At 38.4% G+C, this 26642-nt stretch overlaps 1 protein-coding gene across 6 annotated transcripts in view; it reads right to left on the bottom strand.

Moving 5' to 3' along the window:
- Positions 1–26642, bottom strand: part of LIN54 (lin-54 DREAM MuvB core complex component) — an 87861-nt gene that overhangs the window by 12728 nt on the left and 48491 nt on the right. For all 6 annotated transcript variants that reach the window (XM_030917914.1, XM_030917930.1, XM_010358946.2 and 3 more), the window contains 4 exons: positions 8603–8819; positions 1909–1982; positions 1580–1777; positions 431–522 (listed from right to left, as the gene is read on the bottom strand). In XM_030917914.1, coding sequence (XP_030773774.1) covers positions 431–522; positions 1580–1777; positions 1909–1982; positions 8603–8819 — 581 coding nt within the window. The remainder of the gene's footprint in view (positions 1–430; positions 523–1579; positions 1778–1908; positions 1983–8602; positions 8820–26642) is intronic.

The following is a 26642-nucleotide window of genomic DNA, read 5'->3' as shown; positions in this document are numbered from 1 at the left end:
AGGAGAGCATGGTGGCATGCGCATACAGTTCCAGCTACTCAGGAGGCTGAAACAGGAGGATTGCTTGAGCCTGGGAGGTGGAGGTTGCAGTGAGCTGAGATCACAGCACTGTACTCCAGCCCGGGCAACAGAGCAAGACCTTGTCTCGAAAAATAAAGATAAAAAATAGCATCATCATTTTGGAAACATACTCAGAATGAAAGAGAATAATAAAACTAATGTAGCAAAATTGGTGAATCTGAATAGAGTATTTGGGAATTGACTATTTCTGTAATTTTTCTGTTTGAAATATTTCAGCAAGTATTTTAGAGGCATGCTCACATAGCTTTGAGGGGAAAAAAGTCAAAGAGGATGTAGTTTGGAATATATATATTTATTGTTGCATTTAAGCTGATCTAACAACTTATGTACCTATTTTCAAAATACTCACCCATTGAATGGAAGCCGTGCCTGGGTCTGGATACCAGATGTTCCAGTAAAGGTAGAGTTGCTTGCTATTGATACATATGAAGACTGCTGTAGCTACATGTAAAGAAAATTAATTTTAGATCATATTTCCAAAAATGGACAATATTCTCAGGTATGATGATCAGTAAGAAATACAAATTCATCTATTAAAATAAGAAAAACACAATGGAGAATTTCATACAAACGCATACTTCACAGAGCTCTTTTAAAGACTCAAACCAATACTATAGGTGAAAATAATGTGAACATGTTACAGTACTACATAGTACAAATATAAAGAAAGTATTTCACAGACGAGTTAAGTATGTCAGAATGATAGGAAATTCTAGATGAATGCTCTCGAAGTACTGTAATAACTTGTTTTGGCTAGAAAAATGCAATGTGCCTACTTACAAATAAAACAGGTACTATATTGATCATTTATCACACTACAAATTACAAAGAATAAGTTACATGCACAATAGTTGAGTTTCTATTTTACACCAACTTCTAAACATTAGAAATGCTTATGACAAAAATACTGAACATTATTCTTTTTATCAATAGCCACAAAACATATTCCAAAGTATATTTCATTAAAAAGTACACATGTGGGTTTGTTTCCCTGTCTTTCATTCTAAAGATGACCAGTAAGAGTAGACAGATCGCTAAAGATATGTCACCTGGAAATGCATCTCACAGTTTATTTTCCAATAAATAAACTTGGACTTATTTTCCAATAAATAAACTTGGACTTATTTTCCAAGTCAGTGGCATCAAACTGATGTGTGAGGAAGAGCTTTGTAATAGCCACAGTCTTTTCTAAATTCATTTGGACTCTGCTGATTTTAACTTCAGTCTATTTTCTATCATACCGCCACAGCCTTGTGCTCTTGCCAAGCTGCTCTCAGCTCCAAATTGTCTGACTTGTATATCTGACCTGTGTTATATATTTCTAAATGCTAAGGGTACATAAAAATAAACTTAAAGGTTTGGGTTAACATTTTCAGATTTTGGAAAGTGCCACTTCAATACTGAGTTAGATGTGTTTGAGTAGTTTCTGTGATAGCACTAGACATCTTGGACCCCGTTATCACTTTTGCAATACAATGACTTCATTTTTTCCACATACCTGAGTAACATACTGAGCTGGAAGCACTGCATAACCCACATTCCCTGTTCCCGGAGCTGGTGCCAGGACAGTGCCTGGTGGCAGGTTAGTGAGGTTGGGCTGGATCTGTGGCAGTGGTGTGGCAGGCATGATAAGCCGTTGCTGTGGCTGGCTAGTAGTTACTATTTGTGAAGTTGGATTGATTGGTTTTGGAACAACCTAAAAAGAAGGGACATACATCAATGACCACAAAATAAATTTTACAGCTGTTCAATTCAGTATAAATCTCTTGCACCTAAATCTTAACGTTCATTTGGGAAAGACTGAGAAAGAAGTTACGTGATACTCACTTGTTTGACAGCCTGAGCTGAGACAATTGGAACTGACATCCGCACTGGGGTTGTATTAACAACCACTGGCTTTGCTTTTTAAAAAACAAAAAAAGGGTGAACAAGTTATTTACAGAAAATAGTATTTAAAACACTTAAGAATACTTAGCTCTCCCAAGTTTTTCTCATAAAAGAGCTTAAAGAATTCCATTTGATTCCTAATTTGAGCAATCTTTAATCAGGATAGTTACCTTTCAAAATCGCTTACCCCATCTACCAGAGAACTTATATCTAAGGTGGCTACAGTCTATCCACTTTATGAGGGAATATTTGTAGGTTCAAGACATTCAAATGAAAATACCTCAATCTGTATTCAGATGATTTATACATTCAGTACCTAATCCAGTCAAATGAAATGTATAAATAAAAGAACTGTCATTCATAAGCTTGAGTAACAACAGCACTCTATACTACTATTTCTAATTGCTGTTTCTATTCAAACCAGAGAATATGTCATTCTTGGGTCTTTTTTTTTTCTCTCTCTCTCTTTTTTTTTGAGACGGAGACTCGCTCTGTCTGCCACACGGGCTGGAGTGCAGTGGTGCAATCTCAGCTCACTGCAACCTCTGCCTCCCAGGTTCAAGCGATTCTCATGCCTCAGCCTCCCAAGTACCTAAAATTACAGGCGCACACCACCACATCCGGCTAATTTTTGTATTTTTAGTAGAGACTGGGTTCTGCCATGTCGGCCAGAATGGTCTTGAACTCCTGACCTCAGGTGATCCACCCGCCTCGGCCACCCAAAGTGCTGGGATTATGGGCGTGAGCCACTGTGCCCAGCCAGTGTAATTCAGTATTTACAGAATACATACTAAAAGGCAGCACAGCAAAAAGGATAAGAACATGGGCTCTAAACTCATAAGACCCAGGGCATTAAAATCCCAGTTCTGCTGTCTTCTAACCACTTAAGCTCTCTTTGCCTGTATCCTCATCTGCAATATGGGGAGCATCTACCTTACGGCATATGAGGGTTAAGTATATCATAATTCATGAAAATTCATCAGAACACTGCCCAACAAACAGTAAATGCTCACTAAATGTTAGCTGCCATCATTGTTGTTACAACTGCTGCTGCTATATAAATGGCACTGTGGACATTATTTCAGGAAACCTAAAGCACTAGACCTCTGCTGTTAGGGAGATTACAATCTAGTTCAGCAGATTAGGCAGGTGCCCAAATAAGACAAATAAATATAAATATATACAGTTGTTTTTTTTTTTTTTTTTTTTTTAAAGATGGAGTCTCCCTGTGTCGCCCAGGCTGGAGTGCAGCGGAGCGATCTCGGCTCACTGTAAGCTCCGCCTCCCAGGTTCACGCCATTCTCCTGCCTCAGCCTCCCGAGTAGCTGGGACTACAGGCACCTGTCACCACACCCGGCTAATTTTTTTGTATTTTTAGTAGAGACAGGGTTTCACCGTGTTAGCCAGGATGATCTCAATCTCCTGACCTCGTGATCCGCCAGCCTCGGCCTCCCAAAGTGCTGGGATTACAGGCGTGAGCCACCGCGCCCGGCCAAGATAAATATTATTAAAGAAGATACATGAAGAGCTGTGGGAGTTTAGAGGAAAGAGGATATATAATTTGCAGAGGATGGAAATATAGAAAAAGCACATGGAGGACATAGTACTGAGAATGGGCCCCAATCAATAGGCCGGCTGCATGGAGGGCACACAGACTGGAGAAGCACATTTCATGCAGAGACAGAAGCATGAGAAGTGGAGGCTTAATCTTGGGAAGCTGCAAAGCATAGTCACAAATGTTGGTGAACAAACCAGTCTGGCTAATACCTGGGATTAACATAGACAAACACAAGCAAAAAGGCAGATTGCAGACATTTATTGAGGACCCTGAATGTTAGGGTAGGACTCTATATTTAATCTGTATTTTTAATTCAGTATGCAATGAGAAGTTTCTAGGAATTTTTAAATACAGAAATTATATTGAAATAAAGAAAAATGAATTGTATTTGGCAGGAGTGCATAAAACAGAATGGAGTTGCAAGAGACAAGTCAGAAGAGTGCAAAAAAATGAGGGTCTGATCTGGAGTGACAGCAATGGGAATAAAACAGAGACAGCAGATGCAGGAGACCTGGTGTAGGTGAAAGGATCATGACTTACCAACCAACCACTGAATGGTAGGAACTGTAGGTATAAGCGAAGAAAATGTAACCACTGCAGAGCTTTCAAGTGACCAGGAAAATGACAGTTATTAGAACTAAAAACTCAAGAATGAGCTGTTTTAAAGGGAGGATGAAACTTGACATGGAGAAATACTAGGATGAAATTCAGGAAAGACATTGGCACTAGACATATACGTTTGGACCAACAAGACGTGCAGTTTTAAAAACTGCCTGCTGCCATTTCCACTGTTAAAAGCAGACATTTAAGAAGATAGAAATGACATCTCTTCAGGTTTCATTGATGTAAAAGTAAGGCCTGGAGCCTGGTCTGAAAGAGAGGTTAAGAGAATTCTCAACAAAACAAAAAAGAATAAATTTCCTTAGAAAGGCTACTATGATATCAGCAGTTTTTTGTTTTTTTGTTTGTTTGTTTGTTTGTTTGCTTTTGGTGGGGACTGGAAGGATGATGCCTAAGACAAAAAAGCTGAGAGTCCTAGAAGAGAATCTTAGAGTAGGCACTCTGATTTAAAAGGCAGCAGGCCACTGCAGCAAGGTGACAAACTAGGGGGAAGAAGGGAGAGCAGGAGATGTCTAGAGAGAGTATATGATTAGTGGAGATGGTTGCACAATTTTGTGAATATACTAAAAACCAGTCAATTGTATGCTTTGAAAGGGTGAACTTTATGGTATATATGAATTACATCTCAATGAGGTTGTTATACAAAAAGAGTGTATGACTCTTTTCCTGTATGAAATACTGGAGCAGTGTGACATCTGATACCTAGTTTGAAGTTGTTTCTGTTCTGTTTGAATTTTCCTCAATTATACTGAAGCATTAGCAAGGTTATAATAACCATTGTAGATTGGTCTCAGCAATGCTAGAAGGAATTAAAAGGAGAGCCTGAATTCCCGCTTAGGACACAGGAGAGTGGACTCCCTCCACCACCTGCTCCTGGGAGAGATGACAGTCGCTGTTCCATGAGCACAGTGCAGTGATTCTGAAGTGAGGGCAATGACCAGTGGAATCCAAAAACATCCTGGTGGTCCTGAGAAATAACTGGGAAGGAGAGTGACCTGTCTTCCATCACATTAAATGGGGACTATCCCTGCCCTCTCCTCATACACATGCACAAATGTGTGTGTGCACAGTCACACACACACAGACACACACACATACCCTCCCTGGCCCAGTAAAAAAAACTTAGAAACTCAAATTTACATAGGTTTGACACTTGCATGCTGAGTTTTCACTGAAGCCTGGGGAATGTAGAAAATATAAAATCAAGTGGTCATAAAACAGAATACTATAAAATACCTATGGAAGGGAATGTTATGTAACTAAGTCAACCGTCTGCATTTCTCCTCCTCCTTACCTTAGCGCACATTACTAACTACTACTACAGTTTTCATAGAGGCTGGCATAATTGTTTAGTTTTTAGTCTTTGGTAGGAACTCTGAACAATCCTTTAGAATAGCTTCCTTCCAAACTTCAGAAACCATACCTGCAAGTGTTTGAGGCTTTATAACTTCTTAAATTGGTTTCCTCCCTCACCGAGATGATAGGCTGTATTCTGAAAAGCATAACCAAGCACTTTCCTGAGTTCTTCTACTATGCTGCCCACCATTGAACTAGTGATTAACATGGTGGAGCCTTTGAACATTAGTTCTTGTACAACTTTTGGGGGAAAATGTACAAGATAAGCCCCTCTGGCATTTAAGTAAATTCCTCATAAAGAGACATTAATATATTTGATGAACTAGAGCAACTATTTAGTGTAACTCTAATAAAAATTGTATTTGTTATTCCTGTGAAATAATATATATTATATATATCCAGATCTTTTATGGGACAGGAGAGAAAGACAAAAAAAGAAAAATATAGATGGATATAAGGGAAATAACATGGGCAGTATATGTATGTGGCTGGGTGGGAAGAGGGTATAGAGTGAGGTGAAGAAGGCCGAGAGATATAGGGGAGAACAGAGAGGCAATGTTCAAGGTGGAAAGCAAAAAAGGAACCTGAAGGGAAGCAGAAGAGTGGTGAGGGATTGCCAGGTGGCAAGGAGAAAAAGAGAAGTAGAGACAGGCAGAAAGACAGATATAAAGCTGGAAAAGAAGGCACCAGTCAATACTGAATTTTACTTATTTATTATTATTATTTTTTGAGACACAGTCTCGCTCTGTTGCCCAGGCTGGGGTGTAGTGGTGTGATCTCAGCTCACTGCAACCTCTGCCTCCCAGGTTCAAGTGATTCTCCTGCCTCAGCCTCCCAAGTAGCTAGAATTACAGGTGTGCGCCACCACGCCCAGCTAATTTTTGTATTTTTTTAGTAGAGACAGGGTTTCACCATGTTGGCCAGGCTGTTCTCGAACTCTCAACCTCAAGTGATCCGCCCGCCTCGGCCTCCCAAAGTGCTGGGATTACAGGTGTGCACCACCGTGCCCAGCCAATACTCTATTTTGAAATGTCCATCCCATTCCTCCACTCTCCCTGGATCTTCCTTATACGAAAGGCATACTCTTCCTAATGAATAAATTAATGTTAACATTAATTAGGTTTAATCCATTATGTGGATTCTCAGCATACTATTATACACATACATACACACACATAAAATACAACCAGTTGTATCTAATGATCACTTTCTGTCATCATCATCATACTACCTAAGTAGATTGAACTTACAGCACTTCTCTCAGTACCCTGCTAAGTCTAAGTATTGAGAGAATATAAAATTTGGCTCCCTTAGTCAATAATATGGATGTTTCAGTTTTCCCCTCACTAAGATTATGATAATGATTTTATTCCAAAATCAGTTTTAAAAAGAATTAGAAAATATAACTGCTTGCTGTGTCTAATTTAATAGAATATGTACTAAAATACTGCTTACTGTTTTCTCCCTTCAGTAATTTGAAAGAGAAATAAATAGGTTTTATTCTTCTATAGGTTCCCTCAGGTGAACCAGCTATTGGCAACAGGTAGCTCCAAATCTCTGATCTTTTTTTTTTTTATTTTTTATTTTAGACTACTCAAGTATAGCAGTAAGAAGGGGGAAAAGGTAGAACAAGGAGTTCCAACTGTAACTGTGAAGAATCAATCAAGACAATTCACGACCTTCAGACTACCCTCTGATCTGTTTTGTTTTGTTCTGTTTTGTTTTGAGATGGAGTCTCGCTCTGTCGCCCAGGCTGGAGTGCAGTGATGCAATCTCAGTTCACAGCAACCTCCTCCGCCCAGGTTGAAGCGATTCTCCTGCCTCAGCCTCCTGGGTAGCTGGAATCACAGGCATGTGACATCACACCCAGCTAATTTTTATATTTTTAGTAGAGATGGGGTTTCGCCATGTTGGCCAGACTGGCCACAAACTCCTGACCTCAGGTGATCCTTGGCCTCCCAAAGTGCTGGGATTACAGGAGTGAGCCACAGCGTCTGACCTACCCTCTGATCTCTTAATAAAAAAGAGTAACCAACTAGTCTTTAATTGTTCTATTTACTTTCAATAAACAATATATCATTCAATTGCCATCAACTGCTTCTTGACGTTGTTAGAATATAAAACAAGGAAACACGTAAGCCCTAAACTATAAACTATCCTGATCCTTTCATATCCTTTAATTTTTAGAAAAGTAGATAAATATGAAAAAGGTCATTTATGTGTCTATGGATGTATATCAGGTGGTAAAAAGAGTTAAACACAAACACAGAAAATAGTAGGACAACAAACAGGAATATCCTTTAGGGAAAATACAACTAAGCAAAATAAAACATTTTAATCACTTTTTTTTTTTTTTTGAGATGGAGTCTCACTCTGTCACCCAGGCTGGAGTGCAGTGGCATGATCTCGGCTCACTGCAACCTCCACCTCCCGGGTTCGAGCACTTCTCCTGTCTCAGCCTCCCGAGTAGCTGGGACTACAGGCGCACATCACCACACCTGGCTAATTTTTGTATTTTTAGTTGACACGGGGTTTCACCATATTGGCCAGGCTGGTCTTGAACTCCTGACCTCAGGTGATCCGCCTGCCTCGGCCTCCCAAAGTGCTGGGATTACAGGTGTGAGCCACCGTGCCTGGCCTTTTAATCACTATTTTAGTAGCAATTATAGATTCAAAATAAGTAAAAGCTGAAAGTGACATTAAGTTCTTATATTTACCTTGCCTATTTGTCATTTCAACTGACCCAAACCCTATCAAGGGGCTTTATAGTTCAGCAAATAAAATACATAATTCGGTTCCATCTAAGTGTATCCCACTGGCATAAATGGCAGGTTTTAAAACCAACAATAAAATGGCTAACCACAAATTAACAAATAATTACTATTATCTGGTGTAATAGCACACTGTGTACCAACTTCCAGCAGAAAGAATACTACAGTTATACACAACTCTCATTCTATTTCACTGCCTTCTGCACCAGTTACTGGCTCATACTCAGTTGAAATGCCACTCTTCATCAGGATTTCAGCAAGAAATGGACAAATGTTCTTTAATCATGTTAAAATCAAGAATTACTGTTTTTAAAAAATGGTTACTAACCTTGCTGAAGAGGCTGAGTGTTTGTACTGGGATTCTGACTAACTGGCTGGGTTGAACTACTGGCTGATGTGGCAGTAACAAGTCGGACATAATGAAACTTGCTTCCAGGCACTTGAATCTGCTGGACATTGGGAGCAGTTGCCAGAGGAATAATTGTCTTAAACTGTGATGTGCTCACTCCTCCAACAGTGATGGTCTGCACAGTTGATTTCACTGCCTATTAAACAATACAACATGGCTGTCATTAATCTGGGATGTAACTTTCCTACTATTTTTAATTTATAACAATTGCTCAAGTTATAAAGTATGCTCCTGTATTGCATCAAAAGCTGCTGAAAGGAACAACCTGTTCAAAGAGAAATGAAAAGAATGGTAATAAATACAGAAATAAAACCAAAATTAATGAGTTCTACCTTCCATCTCTAGTAGTTAACTTCCTTGGTAGTCCATTTCAGATAACTTGCTATGAAGAAATTATTACTTAATTTGCAAGTACTTACACAATTTTGTTACTATCAGGTAAAATTTATATGAAAAGAATTATTTTAAAATTCCCAGAATTAAGCCCCATATCAATATAGAGAAAAGATGATACAGATAGTTGTCATTATTGCTACCCACCAAAATAACTACAACAAATTTTATATTCCCATGTTCTGTATGTTTTGTATTTTTAGTAGAGATGGGGTTTCACCATATTGGTCAGACTCGTCTTGAACTCCTGACCTCAGGTGATCCACCTGCCTTGGCCTCCCAAAGTGCTGCTTTTCCCCAAAAGAAAAGCCTACCTGATACCCTTACTAAGTTTAGTAAATTGTGAAAGGCATAATACTCCCTAGGTATAAAAGTACCCACTAGCATATGGGCAGGAGGCCAAATTCAGTCCAAAATTACCCATTTTGTTTGTCTAGGGAAACTAGTTTTGTATTCCCTAAGTGTGTATCTGTGTGTGTGTGTGTATGTATATATATAGACAGGGTCTCATTCTGTCACCCAGGCTGGAGTGCAGTGGTGCAATAACAGCTCACTACAGCCTCGACCTCCTGGGCTCAAGCCATTCTCCTGCCTCAGCCTCCTGAGCAAGTAGGACCACAGGTACCATGCTCAGTTAATTTGTGTGTGATGATGGGGGAGTAGAGACAGGGTCTCACTTTGCTGCCCAGGCTGGTCTTTAACTCCTGGGCTCAAGCAATCCTCCTACCTCAGCTTCCCAAAGGGTAGGGATTACAGGTGGGAGCCACATCATTTTAATTGATTAAAATGATTTAATTATTTTAAAAATTAAAGACTGATACTAATGCTTTTCTTTAGGCCAACAAAAGGCAATGGGAATTCCCCAAAAGCTAAATGAAACATCATAGGCAGAGCAGAACACAATAGTCTTTTGACAAGTCCCTAACTGCTGTTTAACCAATGTACAACACACTGTCATACAATACAAAGGATCAAAGATTCTCTAACCAGATATATAGTATTATTTTATAAATAATTATATCCCCGCCTATTCTATAAGAAGCTCTCATGCTAAAAGACAACTGATGTATGATGGAGGAAATCTGTATTCACTGTATGGATAATTATGAAACAAGAATTCTAAATACTTTCATAAAAGTCCAGGAGAAAACAAAAATAATGCCATTTAGTTCAGAAACATTACAAAAGACGTTACTTCTGCATAAAATAATTCACATATTATCATAAGCAAAAACCAGATTCAAAATAAGAGATAACAGCAGCCATAGCAGTGAATTAAATGAAAACAGATAGCATAAGAAAAAGGATTAAATGTATAAATATGGAAGCTACTGAAAAATCAAGCAACCTAAGAGACAAATATATACAATGGTGCAAAGGACATAGTCCTTACTATATCCGCTCAACATGGAGGAAAAACACTAAGTATATTAGGAAACAAGGTGCCTGAAACAAAAGAGTTACATTTATTGGGTATTTAATATGCATGGAGGACAGTACTAAAAATTCTATAGAAGACTATCTGATCTAACAACCACATTATGAGGTAGTTATGGCATGGCATAGTACAGGGACTGGTTTAACTAAGTTTGTTTAGTATAGATTTTTCTATTGCTCTTCTAAAAGTACATTTGATTGTGTATATTTAAGGTGTATCACATGATGCATGGGATACATATAGCAAAATGTATATAAATGTTACTATAATGAAGCAAATCAGTATATCCATCATCTTGCATAGTTTTCCATTTTGTTTTTGTGGCAAGGGCAGTTAAAATCTACTTATTTAGCAGGAATCCCAAATACTGTACAATTTCGTTACTTACAATCTTAACACTGTATATTAACACTTGTTCATCCTACATATCTATTATTCTACATCCTCTGACCTAGTTCCTCTGCTACCCCCACCCAGTAAACCAGTTTTATTTTCTATCTCTGTATATCTGCCCATTTTTTTCCAGATTCCACATATAAGTGAGATCATGCAATATTTTTCTTTCTGTTTCTCTTAGCATAATGCCCACCACATTCATCCATGTTGTGGCAAATGGCAAGATCTTATTTTTCAAGGTTGAATACTATTTTATTTTATGTATATACTACAGTTTCTTTACTCATTCATCTGTCAACAGGTTGTTTTCATATCCTGGTTATTGTGAATAGTGCTATAATAAACATGGAAGTGCAGATATCCTCACGAGGTGGTGATCTCATTTCTTCTGAACATATTCCCAGAAGAGGGATTGCTGGGTCATGTGGCAGTTCTATTTTGAATTTCTTTAGAAACCTCCACAATGTTTTCCATAATAGCTGCACCAATCTACATTCTCACAATCAATACACAAGCGTTCCATTTTCTGCACATCCTCACCACATTTATTATGTTAACTTTTGATAACAGCCATCCTAATGGGTGTGAAATGGCATCTCATAGTGGCTCTCATTTCCATTTCCCTGATGATTAATGATGTTGAATACATTTTCATATGTCTGTTGGCCATTTTTGTATCTTTGCAGAAATGTCTATTCAGGTACTTTGTGTATTTTTTAATTGGGTTGTTTTTCTACTAAGATGTATGAGTTCTTTTGTTGTTGTAGCTGTTGTTGAGATGGAGTTTCACTCTGCTGCCCAAGCTGGAGTGCAGTGGTGACATCTCCACTCACTGCAACCTCTGTCTCCTGGGTTCACGTGATTCTCCTGCTTCAGCCTCCCAAGTAGCTGGGAAATCAGGCACATGCCACCATGCCCGGCTAATTTTTGTATTTTGAATAGAGGCGGGGTTTCACCATGTTGGCCAGGCTGGTCTCAAACTCCTAACCTCAAGTGATTGGCCTCCCTCAGCCTCCCAAAGTGCTGGGATTACAGGCATGAGCCACTGCACCCAGCCTGAGTTCTTTCTAAATTGTAGATTTTTAACCTCTTATCAGATACATAGTTTGCAAATGTTTTTTCCTCAATCCATAGGCTGCCACTTCATTTTATCATTTCTTTTGCTGTGCAGGAGCTTTTTTGTTTAATGTAGTCCATTTAGTTTTGCTTTTTTTTTTTTTTTTTTTCCCAGATGGAGTCTCGCTCTGTCACCCAGCCTGGAGTGCAGTGGCATGATCTTGGCTTGTTGCAACCTCTGCCTCCCAGGTTCAAGCGATTCTCCTACCTCAGCCTCCCAAGTAGCTGGGATTACAAGAGTGTGCCACCACAACTGGCTAATTTTTGTACTTTTAGTAGACACAAGGTTTCACCATGTTGGCCAGGCTGGTCTTTAACCTCTGACCTCAAGTGATCCGCCTGCCTCGGCCTCCCAAAGTGCTGGGATTACAGGCGTGAGCCACCATGCCTAGCCTCTATTTTAGCTTTTGTAGCTTGAGTTTTTGGTCTGATATCAAAAAAAAAAAAAAAAAAAAAAAAAAAATTTCCAAGACCGATATCCAGGAACCTTTCCTCTATGTTATCTTCTAGAAGTTTTATAGTTTCAGGTCTTACATTTAGGTCTTTTATTCATTTTGAGTTGATTTTTATATATGGTTCAAAAGCCCAATTTTGGCTGGATGTGGTATCATTTAATCACCGAAACAAGGCTGAAGTGCAGTGGTGCAATCTCGGCTCACTGCAACCTCCACTTCCCCAGTTCAAACGACTCTCCCACCTCAGCCTCCCAAGTAGCTGGGATTTACAGGCGTGTGCCATCAAACCCAGCTAATTTTTGTGTTTTTAGTAGAGATGGCGTTTCACCATGTTGGTCAGGCTGGTATATGAGAGCTTTTAATCAGATTGGCAAAGACTGAAAATGACTGATTAACAGGAGAACATAAAAACAGACCACACCTAACACAATCAGCTGACCTCTGACAATGCACCAGCAGCAATTCAATGAGGAAAGGACAGTCTTTTCAACAAATGGTACTGGTACAACAGAGTATCCACATGCAGCCTGTCACCCAGGCTGGAGTGCAGTGGCATGATCATAGCTCACTGCAGCCTCAAACTCCTAGGCGCAAGCGATCCTCCTGCCTTAGCCTCCCGAGTAGCTAGACTATGTGCTCACCATCTTGCCTGCCTAATTTATTTTTATTTTTTGTAGAGACCAAGTCTCACTGTGTTGCCCCAGCTGGGCTCAACCTCCTGGCCTCAAGTGATCCTCCTGCCTCAGCCTCCCAAAGTGAAATATATTTCATTCTGCTTTTTAGTTATTCTTGGTGGAAGGGTTAGTGCAACAAGCTAGTTCTATGTAGTCGAAAACAGAAAATCTAGACTGCTGGGGTTTTAATCTAGGCATCTCCATTTCCTACTTGTGTGATATTGGTTAAGTGACTAAACTTCTGAAAATGTGAAAATGGTACCTTTCTCATAGAATTGTGATGATTAAATGAGTTAAATTATACAAAGTGCAAATAATAACATGTCACATAGTGCATGTTGAGTAAATATGAGTCACTATTCCTATCATCATTATTGAAACAGATGATCAACAATGCCCAATTTAGATAGAGAAGCTCAGAGAGATTAAGTCAATTCTCCAAGGTCACACAATTAAAAAGTAGCAGAGAAAGGATGTGAAACAGATCTAACTCAAAAGACTATTTGCTTAACCAAAACATTATACTGCCTCCTACTGTAGATGCTTGATTAATAGTAATTAAATGATTGAATAAATGTAGACAACATCCAGTCCTCAAGAACTCTAAGAACTAAAGTCACACATCTGCCTCTAAGACACACAAAAGTATTAGTTAGTATATTAAACAGAAGTATACACTGCATTTTAAAGAACTTTACAATAGTTTTAGACTCACAAGAAGGTGTAAAACTAACATAGAGTTCTGATGCATCCTTCCCCAAACAGAATAAAATCTTACTAACCATTGGACATTATTAAAACCAGGAAACTGACAATTGGCACAAAACTTTTTTTTTAGACAGAGTCTCACTCTTGTCATCCAGGCTAGAGTACAATGGCGCAATCTCGGCTCACTGAAGCCTCCACCTTCCCAGCTAAAGCAATTCTCCTGCCTCAGCCTCCCAAGTAGCTGGGATTATAGGTGCCCACCACCACACCTAATTTTTTTTGTACCTTTAGTAGAGATGGGGTTTCACCATGTTGGTCAGGCTGGTCTTGAACTCCTAACCTCAGGTGATCCACCTGCCTCGGCCTCCCAAAGTGCTGGGATTACAGGTGTGAGCCACAGTGCCCGGCCAGCACAAAACTATTAACTAAACTACAGAACAGATCATATTCCGATTTCACCAGTTTTTATGTGCACTTTTTTGATGTGTTAGTCCATGTAATGGTATCACTTGTACAGATTCATGTAATCAACACCACCATGAAGATATATAAAATTCTTCCATCACCCCAATCTCCCTTGCACCATCCTTTATAGTAACACTCTCTCCCCAGCCCTAACCCTTAGCAACCACTTATCAAACCACATTTCTTAGCATCTAAAAAACTAAGTAACATATAAAAGTTACTACTTAAAAACTGAAAACAACAGAAGGATTGTATACATTTCATTGCTTGAGAGAATTCACAAATTGGCCCCTTCCTTCAATTACGGTGGCCTGCAAAGAACTACATGTGAACGTCTCTCTGAAAATACCCATTACATAAAACAGTTCATGTGTGTTCAATACAAATCTTCATTTGGAGTTATCTCTATTTCCCAAATAACATCTTTAAGAGTTGGGCTAAAAAGCAAATATCTTAATTTAGATTCAAAATAGCTATGTTTAACATGTATAAGTGTCTGCCCTCAAAAACGCGGATAGACTTGCAAGACATTTCTATTTGTACTATTTCCTAAGCCATTTCTTTTTACAGATTAATATAATTATATATAAGATAATTTCTTGGATCATGAGTTTCCTATTACTAAACACCAAAAGTCCTTACTTAAAATTGCAGATTTACCTAAAAGAAAAAGAGGAATAAAACATTCTTCTTTTGTCCTCACAAATGACTATTCTCTTTTACTTGGTGATTTTGATACTTATGTGTGGATATGTAGATATGAAAATATAGAGATATGGCTTAACTAATATCCAAAAACACTGAATTTGCATAGATACATATTAATATAGTTTTAAAAAATGTGTGACAATGTTTATAGAGCTTATCCTCATGGAAAAGCTATGTTTACACTATCCTGACTCCCAAATCGTAGGTTATTAAAATAAGTAAACCCAGCAAGAAACAAATTTGCAAGCTTTAAAATACTTTCAAGCTAAAAGAGACAAATGATAAAGTAAGAAAAGATAAATATTAAATGTATTACATGACCAATGACAGAGTGAACCTTGAGATGCACGAGAACATTCAGTACTGATTTACTGACTGGTGAAATATTACAAAAGTATAAGCCATTCATTTGCTATTTTTCCATGGATATTAATCTAACTTATGTTTTATTCATAGTTATGAGTTATAGTGACATGGATGAGTAATTTATATGTGGTTTATTAGTATCCATGGTAGCAGTCATAGAAGGAGTCCAATGATGATATGAAGCAAAATTAGACAAACTATAAGGTATCAGGACCACAAACCAGCCCTACTAAGGATTAAAACATATTTATAAAGATAGGGAAAATAAAATAGTATGGGATTAGCCTAGGAACAGAGTGCTAAAGATCAAAGGAATACTTTTTTTAAAAATCTCTATATAAAAAAGTTTATGATAAAAGTGGACATCTCGAATCAATGGAGAATGATAATAATGTGGATTAGCTACATGATCTGAAGAAAAAAGCTGGTCCCTATACCTCATTCCTTTTAACGAATTCCAAATGGATTTAAGATTTAACCTAAAAAGTAAAACCAGAACTGGTATTAAAATATATAGACCAACAGAACAGAATAAAGAGCCCTAAGGAGAAAAAAAAATTCCCATTTATGATCAAATGATTTTCAGCAAGGGTGCTGAGATCGTTCAACAGGGAAAAGACATACTTTTCAACAAATGGTGCTGGGAAAAATGAATATCCATGTGCAAAACAGTGAAGTTGGACCCTCACCTACCTAACAAATTACACACAAATAAACTCAAAAGAGATCCATGACCAAAATATACAAGCTAAAACTAAAAAAAACTCTTAGAAGAAAACACAGGGCAAAGCTTCACAACATTGGATCTGGCAATGATTTACTGGATATGATACCAAAGGTGCAGACAATCAAAGAAAAATAGAGAAATGGATATCATAAAAAATTTTTAAATTTTGTGCATCAGAAAACACTATCAACAGAGTAAAAAGGCAACCCACAGAATGGGAGAAAACATTAGCAAATGGTATATCGGTAAGTGATTAACATTTAGAATATACAGAGAACTCCTAAACGTAATAACAAAAAATAAACAATCCACTTTTAAAATGAGCAAAGAACTTGGATAGATTTTTCTCCAAATAAGACACAGAAATGGCCAATAAGCACATGACATCGTGCTCAGCATTACTAAAGAAATACAAGTCAAAACTACAGTAAGATACTATCTCACACCCATTAGGATGGCTACTATCAAAAACAACTGTTGGTAAGGATATAGAGAAATTGTAATCTTTAAGCACTGTTGATGGGAATATAAAATAGTACACTGTGGAAAACAGTATGACAGTTCCTCAAAAAAGTAAAAACAGAATTACCATATGATCCAGCAATTCTACTTCTGGGTACATACTGTACTCAAAAGAATTAAAAGTAGGGTCTTGAAGAGGTATTTGTAAACTCACATTCATAGCAGCGCTATTCACAACAGCCAAAAGGCGGAAACAACCCGTGTCCACAGACAGATGAATGCCTCATCAAAATACAGTATACATATCCAATGGAATATTATTCAGCCCTAAAAAGGAAGGGTATTCTGATGTATATGCCACAATACCAATGGTCCTTCAGGACGTGATGCTAAGTAAAATACGCCCATCACAAAAAGACAAAATATTATATGTTTATACTTATATGAAGTACTATAGTCAAAATTATGGAGACATTAGTAGAATAGTGACTTCTAGGGACTGGGGAGAGAAAAGATGAGGGGTTATTTTTAATTTCTTTAGAGACAAGATGTTGCTTTGTGGCCCAGTCTGGACAGCAGTGGTGTGATAGCTTAGGCACTTGGGCTCAAGGGATCCTCCCATCTCAGCCTCGAAGTAGGTGGGCCTACAGGCACGCATCACCACACCCAGCTAATTTTTAAATTTTTATAGAGATGGGGTCTCGCCATGTTGCCCAGACTGGTCCTGAACTCCTGGGCTCAAGCAACCCTCCCACCTTAGCCTCCCAAAGTGCTGGGATTACAGGCTTGTGCCAGCATGCCAGACTGGAATGGGGAGTTTTTGTTAAATGGATATAGAAATTCAGTTTTACAAGAAGAAAACAGTTCTGGAGATGGATGGTGGTGATACCTACAGAACAATATGAATGTACTTCATATCACTGAACTGTATAATTTTAAAAGATAAATCCTATATTACGTATATTTTGCCACAATTTTAAAAAATTGAAAAAATAGCTGGGTACAGTGACTCACACCTGTAATCACAGCTACTTGGGAGGCTGAGATGGGAGGATCATTTAACGCCAGGTCTTTAAGACCAGCCTGGGCAACATAGCAAGACTCTGTCTTTAAAAAAAGAAAGAAAGAGATATCCACTTTGCAAGGTTAAGTTATGAAAATCAGTCAGGATCGCCCAGGTGCATGATGGTGATGGCTCACATCTGTAATCCCAGCAATTTGGGAGGCTAAGGTGAACAGATCACTTGAGCCAGGGAGTTCAAGACCAGCATGGGCAACATGGTGAAACCCCATCTCTACAAAAACTGGAAAAATTATCCAGGCATGGTGGCATGTGCCTACAGTCCCAGCCCTGAAGTGGGAGGATTGTCTCAGCTGAGAGGTGAAGGCTGCGGTGAGCCATGATCGCACCACTGCACTCCAGCCTGGATGACAGAGCGAGAACCTATCTCAAAAACAACAAAATCAGGATCAAAATGATATAGAATCAAATACCAATTTAACCATTTCATATAGTTTAAAAAGAAAGTCTATTCCTATACTTAATTTGTACTAAAGGAATATAGTACATGTAAAAAAATAACATAAAACTGAATGACGATTTTCAAAATGGATAAATAGTTAAGTAAGGAAGACTTATCTAAGTGTGACTCAAAAACTAAAAATTCACACATGAAGAGACTAAATTTTGACTAATTTAATGTGAAATTTCTGCAAAGAAAAATATATAGAACAAGCCACGGAGAAAAATATTTGTAAACACATTAATAACAAAGAAATAAGTTCCTTAACATACCACAGACATTTTTAAGACCACAAGGGAAAAAAGACAATGCAACAGGCATGGAGTTCACAGAAAATGAGTCCAGAAGACACGGATATGAATAGTTTTTTTAAAATACAAATTTATATGAGTTTATTTATTTATTTTTAAGATGGAGTCTCGCTCTGTCTCCCAGGCTGGAGTTCAGTGGTGCAATCTCAGCTCACTGCAACCTTTGCCTTCCCAGTTCAGGCGACTCTCCCACTTCAGCCTCCCAAGTAGTAGGACATACAGCCGCACACCACCATGCTTGGCTAGTTTTTGTATTTTTAACAGAGACGGGATTTCACCATGTGGCAAGGCTGGTATATGAGATTTTTTAATTAGTTAAATTGGCAAAGACTGAAAATGACTAATTAACAGGAGAACATAAAAACAGACCACACCCAACACTATCAACTGACCTCTAATAAAGCACCAGAAGCAATTTAATGAAGAAAGGATAGTCTTTTCAACAAACGGTGCTGGTATAACAGAAGGTCCACATGCAAAAAAGGAATCTAGACACAGACTTTACACTTTAAACATAAAGTGCAAAACTATACAAACAACTCCTAGAAGATAGCATTTGGTAACCCTGAGTTTAGCTCTGTCTTTTTAGATACACTACCAAAAGCACAATCCATGAAAGAAAAAACTGGTAAGTCAAACTTCATTAATATTAAAAACTGCTCTGCAAAAACCACTGTTAATATGATTCAAGAACATGATTTTTTTAAAATACACTGTTAAAAGAATGAACAGGTCGGGTACGGTGGCTCACGCCTGTAATCCTAGCACTTAAAGAGGCCGAGGGAGGCGGATCACTTGAGGTCAGGACCAGCCTAGCCAATACGTTGAAACCCCATCTCTACTAAAAATACAAAAATTATCCGGGCTTGGTGGCATCCACTTGTAATTCCAGCTTCTTGGGAGGCTGAGGCAGGAGAATCGCTTGAACCTGGGAGGTGGAGGTTGCAGTGAGTCAAGATTGCGTCACTGCACTCCAGCCTGGGCGACAGAGCGAGACTCCATCTCAAAAACATAAATAAATAAAATAAAATAAAGAACAGACAAGCCATAGATTGAGAGAAAATATCTGTAAAACACATGGTAAAAGGCAACAAGATAAAGGAGATCATAAAACTAAGAGAAATACCAATCATTTCCAAACTTACAAAGACAGACATAGAACTGGATCTCAATTCAAACATAGTGAAAAAAATATGATGACTGGGGAAATGTGAACACTAACTAGGTATTTAAGAACATTAAAGGGGCTGGGCGTGGTGGCTCATGCCTGTAATCTCAGCACTTTGGGAGGCCAAGGTGGGAGAAAAATTTGAACTCAGGAGTTCGAGACTAGCCTAGGCAACACAGCAAGACCCTCATCTCATTTAAAAAAAAAAAAAAAATTAAAAGACTGTGGGTAAGTTATTTTCCCAAAAGTGTCCCTATCTTTTCTATACATAAAGACACATCTACAGATGAAATGACACGATTAACTTAAAAATGAGAAGCAGGGTGACAAAAAACAGGCAAGTTGGTAATTCCAAAGTTGGATGAAAAGCACATGGGAGTTAATTGCTATTTGAACCTTTTAATATATTTGAAATTGTTTTGAGATGGAGTCTTGCTCTGTCACCCAGGCTGGAGTGCAGTGGCACAATCTCAGCTCACTGCAACCTCCACCTCCCGGGTTCAAGCGATTCTCCTGCCTCAGCCTCCCAAGTAGCACCTGCTACCACAGCCAGCTAATTTTTTTAGTAGTTTTAGTAGAAATGGGGTTTTACCATGTTGGCCAGGCTAGTCTCGAACTCCTGACCTCAGGAGATCCACCTGCCTCGGCCTCCCAAAGTGCTGGGATTACAGGCGTAAGCCACCGTGCTCAGCCTACATTTTAAATTTCTATAGTAAGAGTGTTTTTTATTTTTTGAGACTTAGTCTCGCCTGGTCAACATGTTGAAACCCCATCTCAACTTTAAAAAAAAAAAAAGTGCTTTTTAAAATATGGCAATAACGACTGACCATGAAGGCTCATGTCTGTAATCCCAGCACTTTAGAAGTCAAAGGCAGACAAATCATTTGAGCCCAGGAGTTCAACACCAAGCTGGGGCAACATGGTAAAACCCTGTCTCTACAAAAAATAAGCTAGGCATGGGGTTGTGCTCCTGCAGCCCCAACTACCTGGGAGGCTGAGGTGGGAGAATCACCTGAGCCTGGGAAGTCAAGGCTGCAGTGAGCTGTGATCGCACCACTGCACTCCTGCCTGGGTGACAGAGTAAGACCATTTCATTTAAATAACAATTTTTAAAAAGGTAACAGGACCCCACAGGTATTTAATCAATATAATATATAAATGCATAAAACGAAACCAATATATATAATACGGTAAAAAGAAGAATTTCTCATTCATTTATTCTTTCTGCCTCTTTTTTCTTTGGGGGGTTGGGGGGAGTCTTTCTTCTTTTTCTTAAAAAAACATAGGTACAGGGTCTCACTATGTTGCCCAGGCTGGTCTCAAACTCTTGAGCTCAAGTGATTCTCCCACTTCAGCCTCCCCAAAAGTGCTGAGATTACAGGTGTGAGCCACCGTGCCCAGCCATTTCTCCTTCTTTATCCTGGCTAATGGGTACTGGTATAAAGACCTATATATAAGATAAAAATTTGGGTAACACAATCAATAGAACCTACGACTTGTAGTCACCTCAATTCTACAATTCTCACTAATCTTACAATAATTGGTCAATATATTAGGAAAATGGATCCCATTCTTTTCAAATTGTATTCATTACCACAATTCAATTACATAACAGCTTCATAGCTAAAAGCAAAAGCAATCAACATCTGAAACCATTTCCCCAAATCTGTTCTCATTTTCAACTTGGCAGTACTGTCACTGGTCACATCACTTCCTGCCGGGATATTTGCAAAACCCACTGAAAGTAAGCTTTATGATTCCAGTCTCTACCTGCCCACCACACAATTTCTGACAGATACTGATTCATAAAGCTTGAATCCACCACACAGACATTGCCTAATATTTTGCAAACTTTACTTTCATGTTTTTATTAAATCTTGTCTCAGAAATATCCCGAGTCTCCATTTAATGACAAAATTAAGCCTAAATTTTCTTCGTTTTGAAGATTAGCCCTAATCTGACCCTATGTTTATTTTCTCTCCATTCCCTCCAAAGCATTTCCAATATTTCCAATTCATATTTCCAATCAGAGTAGTGATCTTCCTGTCCCATGTGTACACACCTGTTTCAGCTCCAGTCCTTCACTCTTGTGGCTGACATCCATTCTAAACCATACCCATAGAAAACCTTAGCTTAGGATGCCCTCTCTAACCATCCCAACTGGAGCTGAATCCCCTTATGTAGGATCTCATGACATAATGTATCTTTTCCTGCCTTTGTAAGTTTATATGTTTGTGCAATTATTTGATTCATTTCTGTCATACTCCCTTCCCAACCCCCACAGACTTTAGGTTCTGTGTATCTACTTTTTTCTTTCTACTGTTTCCCCAAAAAGAGCCCAGAAAATGCCCCTACTACATAGTAAGCACTCAATAAATACTTGTTGAATGGTGAAAGAAGGAATACCAGGATTTCTCTCTTCCTCTTTCCTCTGCACTTTTATATCACCTAGTCTATACTACACAACTTAGCACCTATCTCATCACTCACTGTTTTATTTGCATTCAATTTTGTCTGCTGAACCACTGCAAACTGTTCAACCTAAGCACAGGGCACACAGAGACCTCAATAAATACTTGATAGCCACTGATAATTACGAAATGGAACAGTGTCTCTTTGTAAGAGGAAGTCTTTCATCATTGACTCCCAGTTCACTGTGCAACTAATGCCAATTTACCTGTGTCTACGTAGCATTATTAAGTATATATACAGATGACTATTCTACAGACTGCTTGCTGTTAACTAAAATCCATATTCTCTTCTGCTTCCTAGGCTTACAGCCAGATTGTATTTCTTAGTCTCCCTTAAAAGCTTCTGGTTCATAAAAGCTTCCTGTATGTGCCTCTTCCATGTCTTTTCCCCTTCCAGCTCACTGGAATGGTGATAACCATCAGGGAGACTGGAAATAACACTTATCCAACGGTAATTTCCAGCCTACTGTAAATATTAGCATTTAAAAATAAAACTGCTACATTACTTTTTAAAGTGCAGTCAACAGAATCAAATCAACATAGTGATTTGATGCTCACCATTATTTACTACGTTTTTAATTTTTTAAATTTATTTTTGATTTTAATTTTATTATTATTATTTTTTTGAGACAGAGTCTTGCTCTGGCTCCACTGCCCATGCTGGAAGGCAGTGGCGCAATCTCGGTTTACTGCAACCTCCGTCTCCTGGGTTCAAGGGATTCTCCTGACTCAGCCTCCCGAGTAGCTGGGATAACAAGCGTGTGCCACTACGCCTGGCTAATTTTGTATTTTTAGTAGAGACAGGGTTTCACCATGTTGGCCAAGCTGGTCATGAACTCCCGACCTCGGGTGATCCTCCTGCCTCAGCCTCCCAAAGTACTGGGATTGCAGGCGTGAGCCACTGTGCCCAGCCTATTTACTATGTTTTTAAAAATAAACCATTCTCTAACAGTTGGAAATTTATATTTTTCCTTTTCTGTGAACTTGTATTTGAATTCCATTTCATCTAAAAATTTTATCTTAATGTAACATTCTTATGCTTGAAATTCTTCTATCATACTTCCCTGAAACAAAAAAAAAGTACATAAATTGAAAATTTTTAAAAATTAAAACATTGCTTTAGAGCTGATGGTGGTGGCTCATGTCTGTAATCCCAGCAACTCAGGAGGTTGAGGCGGGATACTAGAGGCCAAGAATTTGAGACCAGCCTGGGCAACGTCACAAGACCGAGATTCCAAAAAAATTTTTTTCAAAATTAGCTGGGTGTGGTGGTGCACACCTGTAGTCCTAGCTATTCAGAAGGCTGAGGCAAGAGGATTGCTTCAACCCAGGAGTCTAAGGCTATAATTAGCTATAATCACACCACTGCACTCCAGCCTGGGTGACAAAGCAAGACCCAACCTTGAAAAAAAAACAAACCCAAAACCAAAAAACAAAATGTTGCTCAAAGTTATTCATCTGATGGAGTTAACAAGACAATTACTGTATGCAATTAACCAAAGCAATGCAAATAACAATTTGTACAAATATATTACATTAAAAATGTTATTGAAATGCATCTCTTACTAGATAGATGGGACTCATTTTTTAAAAATTACTTCTTGTGTCCATAGATATTACATGTAACTAGAGTAAGACAGAGCTGAATAACAATTATATTCCTATTTTTCATAATTATAAACATTGAAAAACATTGTTCTCACAGATAAGTATGTATGAACAGGATTTTTATTGTAATAATATATTAATATTTTTAATTCCTTCTGAGTCTTATACCAAAAATTACATTATATTTTACCATCAAAAATTATTTTTAAGAAGTTGAAAAAAATTATTTTTAATTATGTGAGAACTCACTTAAGTCCTCTTTCAACTTGGTAAAAGATAAAGACTGAAACCTATCTGAGCTATAATAATTTGCAGAGTCATTCATTTTCTCAATTTCTAGGAAATTTATCAAAAAAGCTTTTTTACCAAAACATATCAAATGATAGGTGCCTTTTTTATCCTGATACATTCAGAAATGGTTAGGAAAAATGTTTAATTGTTCACTACCTGGGTGAAATCACTTTCTTTTTTTTTGAGACAGTCTTGCTGTGTCACCCAGACTGGAGTGCAATGGCATGATCACAGCTCACTGTAACCTCAAACTGCTGGGATCAAGCCATCCCCCTGCCTCAGACTCACGAGTAGCTAGGACACTACAGGCACACACCAGCACACTCAGCTAATTTTAAAATTTTTTGTAGAGTTGGGATCTCACCATGTTGCTTAAGATGATCTCGGCCTCTCACAATTCTACCACCTCAGCCTCCCAAAGCATTGGGACTACAGGTATAAGCCACTGCACCTGGACTGTCCTTTTTTTTTTTTTTTTTTTTTTTTTTTTTTTGAGACAAGGTTTCACTCCATCACCCAGGTTGGAGTGAAGTGATACAACTATGGCTCAATAGAGCCTCAACCTCCTGGACTCAAGCCATCCTCCTGCTTCAGCCTCCCGAGTAGCTAGGACTACAGGCCCACACTACCACGCCTGGCTAAGTTTTTATTTTTGTACAGGGGTGAGGTCTCATCATGTTCCCCAGGCTGGTGTCAAACTCCTGGTGCCCAGTCTGTGTCTTAATAAAGTTTTGATTTACACAGATGTATACATTTTATCTGAATTCATCCCATGGTACCTTTAAGATTAGTGTATTTCAGTATAAGTAAATTTTACTAGCCAGGCGTGGTGGTGTGGGTAATCCCAGCTCACACATGTAATCCCAGCACTTTGGGGAGGCCGAGGCAGGTGGATCGCTTGAGCCCAGGATTTTAAGACCAGCCTGGGCAACATGGTAAAAACCCATCTCTACAAAAAATACAAATATTAGCTGGGTGTGAGGCATGTGCGTGTATTCCCAGCTACTCAGGAGGCCGAGGCAGAAGGATCACTTCAGACCAGGAGGTCAAGGTCGCAGAGAGCCACAATCATGCCACTGCATTCCAGCCTGGGTGACACAGTGAGATCCTGTTTCAAATAAAATTTTTAAAAAATTTTCTTTTGAACCTAAAAAAAAAAAAAAATCCCTTTAAACAAATAGTAAAGTCTAGTTGATATGCTTGATGGGTTATTTGGAGAGAAGTATATTAAATACGTGCAACTTACTTTGAAGTGCATTTTAACAAAAGATGATTAATAGATGAAGTATGGATAGACACATGATAATGCAACTATAGCCAAATGTTACAGAAGCTTCAAAGAATTCTACTCAAGCTACAAGACCTAGAATAGGAGGAGTTCAAGAAGATACATTGGTCACAGAAATCAGAAAAGTAAAAAACTTTTACTTAACCATCTGCACACAGCTTTATGCCCTGAAATTCTTCACAGGGCAGTCAAGTACATTCTTCATTCAAAATGGCTATGTGACGTTTCATTACTTACCACAGGCCGGACAAACAGGAAAGATTTGTTGCAAAAATAAAGGCTGAAAAAAAAGAGTGCTCCCCTGGGTAGGAGAGCAAAACTAATATGAAGCATATGTAAGGATGTCCAGTATAATTTGCATAGACTCTCAAAAGTAGAAAGAATGATTTTCTAAAGATGCATTTCTGTTCACCATAAAAACATTAAGAAGGCCAGGCGTGGTGGCTCACGCTTGTAATCCCAGCACTCTGAGAGGCCAAGGTGGGTGGATCACCTGAGTTCAGGAGTTCGAGACCAGTCTGGTCAACGTGGTGAAACCCCATCTCTACCAAAAATACAAAAAAATTAGCCAGGCTTTAGTGGTGCATGCCTGTAGTCCCAGCTCCTTGGGAGGCTGAGGCAGGAGAATCACTTGAACCCCAGAGGCGGAGGTTGCAGTGAGCCAAGATCGCGCCACTGCACTCCAGCCTGGGCGAGAGTGAGATTCTGTCTCCAAAAAAAAAAAAAAAAAAAAAATTTATTCATCAACATTACATGAAGTGTGACCAGGCCTTACATTTTAGGAATATTTACCCACCATAAATGGTGCGTAGAGTTTGTTTTTTTTATTAATTTATTAATAAAAGTTATTTTTATTAATAATTAGCCATAAATAATTATTCATTAATAGGAAAGAAAGAGTTCTCTAGGAACCTAACCCTCATTTCTTTTTTTGGATATGGAGTCTTGCTATGTTGCCCAGGCTGGCCTTTTACTCCTGGACTCAAGCAATCTTTCCACCCCGGCCTTCCACGCAGCTGGAACTACATGTGTGTGCCATTACATCTGGCTTAACTCTCATTTATTTGACCCAATCCCACAAAACCAAAGCAGACCTTTATATTCCCTTGAATTTTGGCTGTAAAAGTTCAACTTTAGAAAGTTTTGGTATAAATCACTGACCTGGATTCACTCTTTGCACTAAGTCACCTACTTTTAATAGAATATGGTTTCTCTACCATAGTGGTATAAACTTTAAAAAATTTATTTTTAAACTTAAAGTCCAGATAGACATTCTAGTAATAAAATGAGAGCCAGACTCAGAGATGATCCAGATGTTACAACTATGATATAAGGACTTTATGATTAATTAATTAAGCTAGTAGAAAAGAGGGACAACAGATAATGAATAT

The sequence above is a fragment of the Rhinopithecus roxellana genome, chromosome 2 (genome assembly GCF_007565055.1).
Source record: "Rhinopithecus roxellana isolate Shanxi Qingling chromosome 2, ASM756505v1, whole genome shotgun sequence".
Classification (NCBI taxonomy): Eukaryota; Metazoa; Chordata; class Mammalia; order Primates; family Cercopithecidae; genus Rhinopithecus; species Rhinopithecus roxellana.
Note: the sequence above shows the minus strand (reverse complement) of the source record. Positions and strands in the feature narration are given on the sequence as shown.